The following is a 15,086-nucleotide window of genomic DNA, read 5'->3' as shown; positions in this document are numbered from 1 at the left end:
AATTGTCATGGGATCATTCCAGAGTAATCCACTTCCATCCTGGAGCGGTTATAGGATCATCCTGGAATAATTGACAGTCATCCTTCAATTGTCTAGAGCCCATCCTGGAGTCATTATCACTCATCCTGATGCTGTCAATTAGTATTCGTGGAGTTGTAAAAGGTAATCACTCCCTGCCAGTGGAAGTCATCAGAACACCATCCTAGCGTAGTTTTTGTGATTACAGTAAGAGTCATCAGAACACCATCCTAGCGTAGTTTTTGTGATTACAGTAAGAGTCATCCCATTTAAATAATCAGCCCTGTGGGCAGATTTCAGGATGGCCTAGGATGACGTCCCCAGGAATGGCTGGCTGAAGTCATCGGATGACAGCAGAATCACTCCAGGATGATCTTCCTTTTTGACTAGGGCTGACTAGCAGGGAGAGGGCTGGCTGGTCAGCTGGGAGGCAACAAACAGGAGAGAGGAGCACTGCTAAACGTGTATTTAAACCCCCAAAAACATTTTCTGGAGTGCAAGCCCAAAGTTCTCCCCCTGAAAGAACAAATGAAACTCAAAAATAAACAGGTAGCATTGGATGCAGACCTGAGGGAGAAAACTGTTGTCGGGGGCGTGGCTTGGAATCCCAGGGTGGGTTGCAGCCTATCCAGGTTCTGGCTGTGGCAGAGATGACCTTTGTTACTGAGGGTCACGTGGGTGGTTCATGCCCACCACCAGTGGCCAAGCAAGAACAACAGAGTAAGATTGGCTCATTGGAATACCCTGTTCCCTGGTTGGCGTGTCTTACAGAATAATGGCCTCATTACGATGTCAGAGGAACCGACACTGACGTGCCTTTGGTGTCGGCATCACCGACATCTGACGCAGCGGTCAGACCGTTGCATTAGGATGCAGTCTGTCTGTCTGCGTGGGTTGAGAGACCGACCGCAGCAGCTCCAATGGGCTCGAGGAGCCCGTCGGCCCAGTGGTCAGAATATAATCCCTACAATAAGGGGGGGCCTGCTCCGGCTGTACGGATTATGATGGCCCCTTCCCGCTGCCTATCTATGGCGATCTGGCCGCCATAGAAAAGCAGACGGAAACAGACTTTCGGGGGCCCTAGCAGGACCTCTGTTCCTCCGCAGCCTTCACTACGAGGCCAGGGGGCACCTATGATGCCCACACAAACATCCGTGTCCTGTGTGGCAAGCACCGAGAGGAAAAAAGCTAGCGCCTATCTCTGATCATAAACTGGGTAAGAGCAGACCTTCTGCGCCTTGGTTTACCGAGCTTTTAACCACTGCTGAAAAGGATTGTAAAAAGGTTGAGAAAAGTTGGCATACATGCTATGAGGTGGAAGATAAAGCTATCTCTTGGGCGGCCTTACGGAAATATCATGTTTCTGTTAAGAAAGCTGAATAAAGTCTTTTATGAAGACAAGATTGAAGCTGCAGGTGACCAGCCTGAGAAGTGTTTAAGGTGGTAACAAGTGGCACCTACTGCATATATCAGAAGTCTGCCACTCTCTTCAGACCGGTTTGAAAAAATCAGCTTCTTTTTTCAAATCAAGATTCTTAAAATTTGATATAGTTTGAGTGCATCCTCTGAGAATGATCTGAGCCCTACGCTCTGCAGGGAAGTCCTAGAGGTCACGAAGTGTTCTCAAGTGCCTTTTCCTGGAGGACGCCATGGCTGCAACCCCGAGCCTTGAATCAGGCATTCTGACAGACCCCTATGCATCGACCTGTTATATATGGGGACAGAAGTGATTTACCCAACGGTGAATAAACTTCTCAATGGCTCTCTAACCTCTGCGGTGGTTCTTTCAGCTTGGAAGCAGGCTACAATTCTCCCCCTGCTGAAGAAAACGTCAGCGGATCCCAATTCACTGGCCAATCACCCAGGGAAATCTTTCAACCAGTCACATTTCTGAAATGTAGAGACACAGAGGACGCCTCAATGGTATGTTCTGCTTGGGTCTAATACTTTTCTTTATCCAGATGGCGCTACAAAATAGGGTGGGTGAAAATTCTGGATACTCGTATTTCTGTGAGGGAACGTTCTGGAATGTGCAGGAAACAAATAATCCAAGCACCCGGTGTTCCTGGGACTTGTCACGTGTGTGGATGGGCCTGTGAACTGGAACAAGACAGACCCAAAACGTGAGCAGGACATTTCTTGAGAGTGTCATTTGAGAAGGCTTTATCTTAGGATGTCAGTAGATTCTGTTTAGGAGCTTGTAATCATACAGCACCAAGGAAAAACTTCCAAGCCCAGATGTTTCTGAACACTAGGCCCCCGGGGGAGTCCAGGATACTACGGTTTGTTTAGTTGATGGCACTTTCTTTTGTCCAGAATGTCCTTTAAAAGGTAAAATGTGGCTAAACATACTGGACTGCGTTACATTTATGTGCGGTCAAGTTCTACAATGTGTGAGTAAAATGCCTACCACTAAGCATTACTACACCTTTTCTGATCAGTGTGAGGGTCAGGCTATCACCCAGGAGAGGAAAAGCCCAGTGGGGAAGAGGTGTGGTGCAGCGGCCAGGGTGGCTGACTCCGATTACAGGGGCTCATGGTTCGATCCCCGGTGCCTGTGGCACGTTAGCCTAGCACTTTATGACTCTAGGCAATAGCTCCCGTAATCTTCCAGATGGCCTGCAGCGCTGGGACCCCTCTCCAGAGGTAGCTGTGCACTTTACTGTAAGGAACTCGATACACACAGTTTATTCAATTAACCAGCACGGGCTCCAGGAACAGCTGGAGCTAAAACAACGTCAGCGAAGTGCCGTGATCAGCTGTCAACTGTCAGTGGACAGTTGCCAGCTAATGACATCACAGCTGGTACGGTGTCCACGCATGGACATAGAAATGTCAAAAGCACATACGGTGTCCACAACAGACACAACTACTAAGGTCACAACATTTACAAATGCTGGTATTTCATTTTTCATTTCAAAACACAAGGATGAAAAGTCCCTCCTTGCAAATGTAATTTGCGGATGCCTCTTTGGGTCAGGGCTTGTCAACCTAGTTCAGCTGGTACCCAAGGGGAACCTACGAATTCCAGATATTTTGGAAACCATGAAAGCTGTTTTATGAATTTGATTCTTGGAACACAAAAGCTTTGCTGAGCAGATGCAACAAACCTGGGGCCATGTTATGGAAAGTGCCGTGGGGGGCAACCCGCATGGGCGCCCACTTTGCACGCCCCCAGGGCACTTTGTTATTACTGACAGGGCCGCAGCCGGTTGTGCGGCCCTTTCTGTAATAGACATAGCAATGGTGCCCATATAGCACCTGCACTATCACCAGAAGGGGTTCCCTTATTTGTATGGGGGCAAGCCCCCCTGCAAATGATGTAACGTCTTTACGGTCAGGAGGCGCTCTGATGGCAGCCCTCTGCACAGTGAAACACGGAGCGGCTGCTTCAAAGCTTCACCGTTTTTCACTAACATGCACCGCCCTCAGGGCAGCGCGACTTTGCCCTGGGGGCAGCGCATTCAATGTGATGGCGTGCACTTTCCCTACAGACAACATTGCATTAAAATGCTTATTAAGGAGCACTGTGGGGCAAACCGGGAATGTGCGCCCTTTGTGTAAGAAGGCCCCTGCTGCCAGCTCAGCCAAGTAAAGTCGTACAGTTGACCCGCCACAAAGTTGTCCCGATGAATTTGCAGAGATTCTCGCCTGTCTGGCGGGGATCTCCGAAGCAGCCGGGCATCCAACAGAAAAGTGGAGACCATGACCTCTGCTGACCGTGCAGGGAGAACACCAGTGTGGGAATACCCTCAAAGGTATTGAAATAAGGCGGAGATCACACACATAATAAACTACCATGGAAGTATATTACCTTCTTCGCATCTCGAGTTGCAAAGTACGTGGCTCCTCCGAGGCACATTGGTAACCACATGTCAAAGAACTGTGCAGCCACGTGGCTCAGTGGCAGGTAACTGGCATGAATCTCACCTTCCTGCAGGCCAGAACATTTGCTATACGTTTTCACCAACCATGTGATCTGCACAACATAAAAAAACAGGAGATAAAGATTTTAAAGAACTGACAAATTAGTGGGAATAAAAAGTAAAGCTTACAAAATAATAATTCCCAATTCCCAACACAAAGTGATGAGTTTTTTATTTATTTGTAAAACATAATGCTCTTTCCCATGAGCATATCTTGGCGTTGACAGCTGTGCACTCCAACTGCAAAACTAACTATTTACACAGCAACCAGTGTTCTGGAATGGGTAAAGGAGGTGCGTAATTTGAGCCAGCATTTTCCTGTGCTCGGCACCAGCACTTAATTCTCAACACCAGAGCTTGAGACAGTCTGCCACAAGGTGGCGCTGTCCGGCTATATTAGCTAAAACAACACCTGCCAATTATTAATTCAAAATACATTAAAAGTGACTATTACCTGCTGGCCAAGCTAGTCTTATAGCTTTGGGGGCCTGGAATAGTCTGAATTGTTACACTTGTTGGAGTAGGATGCTTTCTAGATGTGTCGGTACCGTCACTGATGAGAGCCCTGGCACTTTTGTTTTACAAATTAAGCACTGTGCAGTGGTCATCACTTCCATACAGCTCTCTGCCTCTGTCTCTCAATCTCTCCCACCTTCTCTCTCCTACCGTCTCTTGCTCATCCGTTTCTATCGCTCTCTCCCTCCCTCTCATTCTTCTCTCGCCAGTCACCGTGTTGAACAGGATCTGCCTACTCTTTTCAGACCTCTCCATATCTTAAGGTTGAGTTTAGACAATTCAGGACAGCTCTCCACAAGGCCACCACCCACTTCAGACAAATGTATCAGATGATCACAAACCAGAGTCCTCCACCGACCTCCCTGGTAGGGATGTCACTGTCCATGCGTAGTTCAACCGACTTTGCCACACCCCTTCAAAAAACACACAATGGTATGGCCCGCCACACATATAGCTCTCAATCTAACTCCCCTAACTCACTCCAGCTGCCATCTTGACATACTCCATGATGCAACACTTAGGGTTTGTTCCGCAGTTGTAGAGTGTTTTGCGGACAGACCCATTCCTTTCCTCACCAGGAAAATAGTATACTTTATTATTTATGTTCACTCTCATATAGCGTAGTATGTTTTAATTTCTAGAACTGCAAATTACCTTGAATTACTTTTGGATGGTTTCCTCACCTGCACGACCTCTAGCTGGCAAAACCTTTATTATGAAAATTGTCACAAAAAAACAAAAAACCCTAAGAAATTCTAAATAGAAAGGGTTGAGATAGAAAGTGTCAAACTTTATGGCTCTGGGTTTTCCCCTTCATTACCTTTAAGTTGGAATTTTCGACAAACAACTACGGCATATCAGTGTCGGAGCGCTATTGAATCCCTTTTTAGCTTCACTTTTAGATCGGGGCACAAACTTGTGAGGGAGATTGTGAGCACATATAATCAATCAATCAATAATTTGTAGAGCGCACTAATCACCTGTGAGGGTCTCAAGGCGATGAGGGGTGGGGAGGTGCAGCTACTGCTCGAACAGCCAGGTCTTGAGAAGTCTCCTGAAGGTCAGCAGGTCCTGGGCCTGTCGCAGCTGTGTGGGGAGGGTGTTCCATGTCTTGGCGGTGAGGTAGGAGAAGGATCTGCCACGGGTGGAGTACCTGTGAATGCGTGGGACGGTGGCGAGAGCGAGGTCAGAGGAACAAAGCTGGCGGATCGGGGTGTAGAAGGTGAGACGTTTGTTGAGGTATGCCGGTCCGGCGTTGGGGAGTGCTTTGTGAGCGTGCGTGAGGAGCTTGAAGGTGATCCTCTTGTTGACTGGGAACCAGTGCAGGGCTTTCAGGTGGGTGGTTATGTGGGTGTGGCGGGGTATGTCAAGGATGAGTCGTGTGTGGAGGCGTTGTGTATGCGTTGGAGTCTTTTCTGGAGTTTGGCCGTGGTTCCTGCGTAGAGGACGTTCCCGTAGTCCAGTCTGCAGCTGACAAGGGCCTGGGTGACCGTCCTCTGGTTCCGGTGGGGATCCATCTGTAGATCTTGCAGAGCATGCGGAGGGTGTTAAAGCAGAAGGGAGACACGACGTTGACTTGCTGGGTCATTGAGAGCGACGAGTCCCGGATGAGCCCCAGGTTGCGTGCGTGGTTAGAGGGTGTGGGTGAGGCTCCCAGGGTGGCTGGCCACCAAGAGTCATCCCAGGCGGAGGAGGTGGACAAGGATGAGTACCTCTGTCTTGTCTGAGTTAAGTTTCAGACGGCTGTTCTGCATCCAGTGGGTGACAGCCTTCATTCATTCGTGGAGGTTGGTTTTAGCGGTGGCGGGGTTCTTGGTGAGTGAGAGGATCAGATGAGTGTCATCAGCGTAGGAGACGATTTTGAGGTTGTGTTGGCGAGCGGTGCCATGTAGACGGTGAAAAGGGTAGGGTTGAGGGATGATCCTTGGGGTACACTGCAGAAGATCTTAGTGGCTTCAGAACGGAATGGGGGAGGTGGACCCTCCGGGTTCTGTTGGTGCGGAAGGAGGTGTTCCAGTCTATGGCTTTGTCGCATGTTCCTGCGTTGTGTATGTGTGTGCGTAGGGTGTGGTGCCAGACGGTGTCGAAGGCGGCCGAGAGGTCCAGGAGGGTGAGTGCTGTGGTTTTGCCGTTGTCCAGTAGGGTCCTGATGTCGTCTGTGGCAACGATGAGAGCGGTTTCAGTGCTGTGATTGTTGCGGAATCCAGATTGGGATGGGTCCAGGCTGTTGTTCTCCTCAAGGAAGTGGATCAGTTGCATGTTGACGATCTTTTCGATGAATTTCGCCGGGAACAGAAGCAGGGAGATGGGCCAGAAGTTCTTGAGGTCCTTTGGGTCCGCTGTGCGTTTTTTGAGCAGGGTGTTGATCTCGGCGTGCTTATAGCTTTCCGGGAAGGTGGCAGTCTCGAAGGAGCTTTTGATGATTTTCGGGCATAGGGGTGCGAGGATGCGGTTTGCTTTGTTGAAGAAGTGGTGGGGGCAGGGGTCGGATGGTGAGACGGATTGGATGGTGTTCATGGTGCCGTCATCGTTGACATGGGTCCAGGAGAGCAGGCAGTTGGAAAGGCTGGGGGGTGGTGAATCTGTGGTGTCGCCGGCTGTGGGGAGGGTCTGGGCATTGAAGCTGTTGTGGATGTCTGCAATCTTGCGGTGAAAGAAGGTGGCTAAGGAGTCACATAGGTCTTGAGACAGCGGGATGTTGGCGCTGGAGCTGGGGTTGGGGAGTTCCTTCATGATGATGAAGAGCTCTTTGCTGTTGTCGATGCGTTCCTTGAACTATATCCTTTTGTGTAAATGTAAATGTAAATTGACATTTACATTTACATTTATTTCCTTTTGGTGGCTCAAATGAGTTGGTGGTGCTTGCAGCTGGCGTTCTTTAGGGCAGCATGGTTGTCCGGAGTCTGTTCGTGGCGCCTCTGCTTCTCGAGTCTTCGTCAAGTCCTCTTCGAATCCTGGAGGTCAGTGGTGAACCAACTGGCCTTTCTGTCGGTGCGTCTGTTTGAGGGTTTTTTGATCGGGCGAGAGTGTTTGCGCAGTTGTCGATTCATTGCCTGAGGTTGCGGGCTGCTGCGTTGGTGTCGGTGGTGTCTGTTGGTGGGTCTCGGGCGAGGGTGGTGATGAGCTGGTCTTCGGTGATCTTGTTCCAGCTGCGGTAGGGGATCCATTGTTGGTGGTGGTGCGCGGTGGGTTTCTTGAAGGTGAAGTGGACGCAGCGATGGTTGGTCCAGTGGAGTTCAGTGGTGTGGCTGAAGGAGATGTGGTTGCTGGCGGAGAGGAGGGGGTCGAGTGAGTGTCCAGCTCTGTGGTTGGGGGTTGTGACGAGCTGTTTGAGTCCAAGGTTGGCAAGGTTATCGAGGAGAGCAACGGAGTTGCTGTCGTCGGCGTTCGAGGTGGAAATTCAGGTCTGCAAGGAGGATGTAGTATGTGGAAGCAAGAGAGTGCGTGCTGACGATGTCAGAGATGGCGTTGATGAACTGTTGCCAGGGTCCAGGGTGTCTGTACACGAGTGTTCCTCTGAGGGTGTTGTTGGAGTCCTTGTGGATCTGGAAGTGCAGGTGTTCAGCGGTGCTGGAGGTGTCTGCTATGCAGGTCGAGACTTTGAGGGTGTTTCTGTTGACGATGGCGATTCCTCCTCCAGGTCTGTTGGTGCAGTCCCTTCTGGTGATCTTGTAGGCATCTGGGATGGCTATAGCGATGTCGGGTGCCAAGGAGGGGTTCATCCAGGTCTCGGTTAGGAAGGCGACGTCCGTGGAGGCTGGACCGAGTAGGTCCCAGAGTTCGAAGGCATGCTTGTGGATGGAGCAGATGTTGAGTAATATGCATCTGAGGTGGTTGCACTCGGCTCTGACGGGTGGGGTAGGACGTGTAGGTGTTTGGCAGCTGGTCAAGCTGCAGCTTTGGCAGGTGAAGGGTCCGTGGGTGAGTTTCGGGCTGGCCTGGAAGCAGTTTGATGATCGGCCAGTGTTGAGTTCGTGGAGGGTGTTGCCTTAGTAGTGGAGTCCAGAGACGTGGCGTTCGTGGGGGCCAGGGGGTCTGGTGCTGGGCACGGTCCAGGCACGGACGGGTGCAGACGGGCTTGCCTTAAGCACGCATTCAGCGAACCAGTGGCGCAACCGTCAGCAGTTGCCATGTGGAGGGGAGGGGGCGGAAGCAGAGGCTGGGAGGTGGGAGCGGCTGGGTCAAGGGCAGGGCTGCACGGGCAGCAGCAGCGGTAAAAGGGGAGAAGCAGAACTCTAACGAAGGACACAATAAGCAGAATAAGGACACAAAAAGCACAATAAGCAGAATAACGACACAATAAGCAGAATAAGGGGCACAATAAGCAGACAGTGATTAAAACACAAATGAGAATACAGCGAGCAAGCGGAAATCAGGAGGGAAAAACCAGGAGAGCCTGCAGTGAGCCTGTAGTGCAGAGATGAACTGCTGGCTCGAACCTTGCACGGGTGGAGGGCTCGGATGTTGGGGCGGTCGACAACCAGGTGGAGCTGCTGGGGAGAGTGCTGGCCTTGGCCCGGAGGTCAGAGAGTAAGTGCGTTGCTATAGCGACCTATGGAAATAGGGTATGGGGGTACAAGGGCACGAAAGATTTACAATAGGTGGAAAATAAATTTCCTCTTAGGCTGTCCCCGAAGCCTCGTCATCTTTTATGTGTTGCTGTGATGTTGGGTCAGACCCTTTCGAAGACAAAACTAAACTTGTCCACCTATTATGGGGGCTAAGGTATAGAGTACCCCGGAAGCAGACTTCTCGGGAGAGATTTTGTCTGATTGCTTCTCTTTGGATAATTCAATTCACTGTCCCATGGGTAAACTATATTACAAGCACATTGAGGCCCGAATTTACAATATTTTTCCGTAGAGCAGTGCCACAAGCCTTCCCTGTTGCACTGCCCTACGCCACAGGAAAGGGCAGGAATGTGCGGTATATATCAGTGCAGTTCAGTGCAGATAATGTCAGACTCTGCGGTCATATCATTGAAAAAGCATAACACCTCAGCCAATCGGCATGCATGATTGCACTAGATACTGAAAAGGCCTTTGACAAGGTTCTCTGGTCCTTCCTACCTAAGGCTACCCTTACTGCACTTAATCTCAGTCCCAATCTATCTAAAATGATTCTTGCACTATAGATGGAACCTAAAGTCCATATTAACGTCAACGGAAACCTTTCAAACAGCTTCAGCCTACCGAAGGCCACTAAATAGTGATTTCCCCTCTCCTCTCTTTTTATTGTTTATAGATTTTTATGTATATTGCAAGTTTGACCCAAATCAGGTATCAGAGCACCAGTTGCATTACATGAGGACAGATTCATTTTTGTTAGGCACAGGGAGATTAAGTGATTTGCCCAGAATCACAGGATGTTCAGTGTCATTGTCGAGACTCAAACGCAGTTACCCAGATTCGAGGTCGACTGCCCTAGCCGTTAGGCCAACTCCTCTCCCCCTCTTCCTTTTCTAATCACATTGGAACCACTACTGATGAAAATTAGAGAGAACCCATATAACCCCGACATCCCATTTCTAGCAGGTCCACAAAAAGTTGCAGCATATGCAGATGACATTCTCCTCTTGACATCTCAAGCTGATACTGCCATTCCCAACATCATTTTAACTATCATGGATCATGCCCTAGTCTCACGTTACACCCTAATAAGGACAAAACGGCGGTTCTGCCCTCAAAAATCTATTAGACCAGCTTTGATTACAATGAAAAATTACCCAAACCAAAGTAAGAGATATACTAGATAAATGGCCAACCAGATTCATCACTTGATGGGAACGTATTGAAACCATCAAAACAATGATTTTTTCCTAGAGCTTGCTGATGCTCATGTTATCAAAGTTTAAAGGTTGAAATCGTATTCAATCAATCAATCAATCATGGTTGACTCACCTGTGAGGGTCTCAAAGGAGTGAATCAGGTTCTCATTGTTAAAATGACTCATTCAAGGCACACGTTTGAAATTGATGAATGAAAGCAGAAAGGATCTGGGGATTGTAAAGCACCAGTGAATGAGGTCAAGGTGAATCGTTTTCACCATTGTTTAAGTACAGGATAGCATGAGGCTAGAAAGTTGACAATGCTTTCATTCATGAAGTGAAATGGTAAGCAACAGTTTTCTAAACAAGTAATGGGTTGTTGTTCAAAAGCAGAAATAGGTTGGTGTTTTATTGAGGGGTGGAGTCGCCATCATATTCAAAGATGCCATCAACTGCACCACCAATACCCTACCAGCTACAATAAACACCTAACATTCAAGATACGCATCACAGGCAACTTTTCCCTAGGCGGAACCCTCATATACAGATGACCAGGATCCCGCATCAGTATCATCAGCGATATCACAGACTTCGTCATATCTCTCAACATAGCTGCCAACACCTTCATCCTTCTTGGAGACCTTAACTTTCAAATAAAAGACCACACCAACTAAAAAAGTCTATGGCCCTTCATGAAAACTCAGAAAGCTTAGCATTACCAAGCACAACCAGACCTCAGGACACCTATTATACTCAATTTCCTCATCAATCAGCAACATTGCAATCGACAAGCCAGCACCTTTGACCTGGACAGACCACACCCTCATCAGTTTCAGCACACCCATCCCACACCATCACAGACTTACGACCATCATAACCGCAGGCTGCAGTTGAAGAAGAATGAAAGAAGAGCAATGAGCTTTGGCGTTCTGAACACACCAGCCTGACCACACCAGCAACTTGCTGAAAACCATCAAGAACCTCAACCGCTGGATCACTGCATGTGCCAATACTCTGTCTCCCTTCAATGGCCTGGCCTGGTACACTGAGGTGCTAAGCCTGACGAAAAACCACTGCAAGCAACTGGAGCACAAATGGCAGAAAGGTTAAGAAACCACAGAGAAAGAAATCTTTAAATCAGTCCTAAGCTACTTCCACCAGCAGATATGGAACACCAAGTGTACAGCTCTTGCAGATCACATTGATTGCAGATCACATTGAAGATCAAGGAGAGAATCAAATTCAAGGCGATGTGCATAATACATAAGTCACTGGCTGGGAAAAGTCCTGCCATTAATCACTCCATTAATCATCCCTATCGTGCCAACAGATGCCTTCGATTGGACCACTTACACCTAGCTACTGTTCCAAAGATTAGGAAAGCCAGAAGTGGAGGTAGTATGTTCTCCTACAATGCATCAACATTGTGGAACTCTCTTCCTCTTTACCTACGGAAAGAACCCCCACAATCTTGTCTTCTGTAAACTGTTAAAGACCTGGCTATTCCCATAGTCTGGTTGCCACGCTAATCCTTCCGCTGTCAGAGCTGAGATGCCTCCAGGTAGCAATGCGCTATATAAAAGCATCTTTCATTTCAATTCATTTCATTTAACTAAAAGCAGCAAGGAAATGTATGCCATGAGTAAAGATTTCAACATGCCTCCTGCCACCTCCTAATATTATCACCCCCTCACAAAACCTTGACAAGTTCTTAAAATTCCTCTGTCCTAAAATAACCTCCATATACAGCAATTTTGGCCCTCAATCCGACCCCTTCACAGTTGCAACTCAACTTTCCATCACAAACAAAGAGCAAACCCTAACCTCATGGCTCACAGTCACCACCATTAAAATTGCTGCTACCATGAGTCCAGTCAAGTCAGAAACACTTTATTCGATAGTTTTAAAATCATAAAAGTATGCTACAGGACCATATTCAATCATACACACAAGTTTTTTTTTTTTTTTTTTAAAACAAGTTAAAAAATTAAAAAGTTAATTACACATGACAAATTCATATAAAAATCATCTTTACAAACGTATTTACAATGATCACAACGGTATTCAGTTTATAAGAAAAACAGTACAAAAGACTAGCAAATCTTTACATTTTTGGGTACGGGAAATGCTAGCCACCTAGGGTAAAGTGCAAAATGTGCCACTCAAGCATTCATAATTTGTACAACTCTGGGTTACATAAACAAAGGTCATTTATTCAGTGCAGGCATTTTTAGGTTGTGTTAGTTATTTGGTTTTAGTCTAGTTCGCTTTGACCGGATAGACATAGTCAGAAAATTTGCTACCCCGTACATTACTACTGTATTTTCCATAAGTTGTAAGTACAATAGGGCTGGTTTAACCTGCACGAAACCTCTCAGAATTGGTTTAATATATCTTTCCCTACCATGAAGAACATCTCATCTGACCCTTGCCCCACCACGCCTTCACCAAAGGACTCCTACCAATCAAAAAAGCACTAACACCCTTTGTCAACACCTTCATCGATTTATTCCTAAACACCAGGAAACATGCCACTGACATGCCCCTGCTCAAAACGTCGTTCGCTGACCCAGCCAAGCAGTCCAACTACAGACCCATCTCCCTCCTACCACACCAGGCAAAGGTCTTTAGGGAAACTAATCAAACAGCATCTCATCAACCACCTCCGCAATCACCAGCTCCTCAGGCCAACCACATTACAGAAAACAACACTCATCACCACCACAGACAACATCCATATGATCATTGACAGAGGAGGCATGACGTCTCTTAATTTTCTGTACCTCTCTGCTGCATTTAACACAGTCTCATACCCCATCCTTATCAGGAACCAGCACAGGAGTGGCATTCAAGTACAAGCTCTCTACTGGATATGCTCCTGCTTAACAGATGAAACACTCTGGCCTCTTACTTTTCTGATGCGCAAACATATCTGCGGAGATTCACTGCTCAGCCCCACCCTCTTCAACACAAAAATGACCCCTCTCACTGATGTCATCTGCACACACAACTTTAGCATCCTCTGCTAGGCTGACGATACGCAATTCATACCTCTCTCTCAGACAAGCCTCCCAACGCAAGAAATAAGTTCACTACTTGCTGGACCAAAATCGATAACTGGATGAAAGTCAATTGTCTCAAGCTCTAGACTGACAAAAAAGAAGTAGTTCTCTTCAGCAAGAACAACTCAACAGTGGATTCCAAATGATGGCCAACCCCCTGGGACCCACACCCAGAAACCAAGACAGGTACAGTGGAATATTCAACAACAGCTAACTGGACATGAGAGGATAAGTCAACGCTGTCACTGCATCCTGCTTTCACACCCTGAAGATGCAGAGAAAGATCTCTAGATGGGTCCCAAGCAAAATTAGAAAAACTTTCATTCACACCCTAATCATGAACAAGTTGCACTACGGGGACAACCCCTATGCAAGGATTACCCAGCAACTCAATAGAAGACTACAAACCATCCAGAACTCAGCAGCCAGACTCATCTTCTACCTCCCAAACAGAACTCACATCACACCAAACCTCAGGGAGCATCACTGGTTCCTGATACACAAAGGTGCTCATTTCAGACCACTCACACACACATTCAATGCACTACACAACTTAGGTCCACCTACTTGAACAGTTGCATCTCCTTCATCAACCACCTCCATTTCACAAGACTCATATTCACACAGATCCCATGCATACACAGAACCTGATCAGGAGGGCAGGTATTCCCTTACATCACTCCTAAAAGCATAGAATGTAATGTCATATTGATTTGTATGGTGCACTAATCACCCAAGAGGGTATCCAGGCACTTGGGCAGGTATGTAGCTTTATAGTCTCCAAGGTGCTTATATGAAGCTCAAAACGTGAGGAGGAGACTCTGATGTGTTGAGGGAGGTTGTTCCATGTCTTGGGTGCATTGCAGAAGAATGAAACCCTCCAGTTTTGCTTTTGCACAAGCGGGGAATGTGTGCAAGTGAGGGAGAGAGTGGGTGTCTGGTGGGTAGAGGAAAGTGTACGCAGCCGTTTAGATATTCTGGTCCTGTGTTGTGTAGGGATTTGATTGGGTGCATGGGAAGTTTGAATTGGGAAGCAAGAGAAGCTGCCTAATGTGTTTTGTGATGTGGGTACAGTGTGGGAGGTCGAGTATAAGTGTTGTAGTGGTGATCTGGATGGTCTGGAGTCTGTGCAGGACTTGTGTGGTGATTCGGACATAAAGAGTGTAGCTATAGTCCATTCTGCTGGCGATGAGTGCTTGTGTTATGGTCCATATGGTGTACACTGCATTGACTTGAGCTGTCATGTTGATTTTGTCATTTAGGATGACCCCTAGGTTTCCTTTGTGGTCTGTCGGAGTGGGTGTTGGTCCTAGCTACGACGGCCACCAGGTGCTGCCCCATTGGGAGGTCCTGTTGCAAAAGACCAGCACTTCTCTCTTGTCGGAGTTGAGCTGCAGGCAGTTGGTTCGCATCCAGTATGCTTTCATGGTCATGCAGTTGGTTCTGGTGGTGGTTGCCTTGTCCATCAAGAAGAGGATGAGTTGGGTGTCATCTTGTGATCGGATGATGTTGGCGAGCTATGCCATGTATATGTTTAAAAGAATGGGGCTGAGGGACAATCACTGTGGGACTCCGCATATACATTTCTTGGTCATTGATGTGAAGGGTGGCAGCCTGACCATTTGGGTTCTTCCCTTGAGGAAGGAGCAGATCCATTTGAAAGCAGATTTTAGCATGCAAATCTTGTGGAGTCTTCCAATGAGGGACAACATTGAAGACCGCAGTGGGGTCAAGCAGGATGAACGCCGATGTTTCTCCTCAGTCCCGGATGATTTGAATGTCGTCGGTGGTTGTGAT

At 47.8% G+C, this 15,086-nt stretch overlaps 1 protein-coding gene across 1 annotated transcript in view; it reads right to left on the bottom strand.

Moving 5' to 3' along the window:
* Positions 1–15,086, bottom strand: part of LOC147725890 (long-chain-fatty-acid--CoA ligase ACSBG2-like) — a 282,463-nt gene that overhangs the window by 161,535 nt on the left and 105,842 nt on the right. The window contains exon 8 of the mRNA XM_086960032.1: positions 3,833–3,997. Within this exon, the coding sequence (XP_086816158.1) occupies positions 3,833–3,997 (165 nt within the window). The remainder of the gene's footprint in view (positions 1–3,832; positions 3,998–15,086) is intronic.

This window comes from Lissotriton vulgaris, chromosome 3_1, assembly GCF_964263255.1.
Source record: "Lissotriton vulgaris chromosome 3_1, aLisVul1.2, whole genome shotgun sequence".
NCBI lineage: Eukaryota > Metazoa > Chordata > Amphibia > Caudata > Salamandridae > Lissotriton > Lissotriton vulgaris.
The sequence above is the reverse complement of the archived record's forward strand: the minus strand, read 5'-3'. Positions and strand labels throughout refer to the sequence as shown.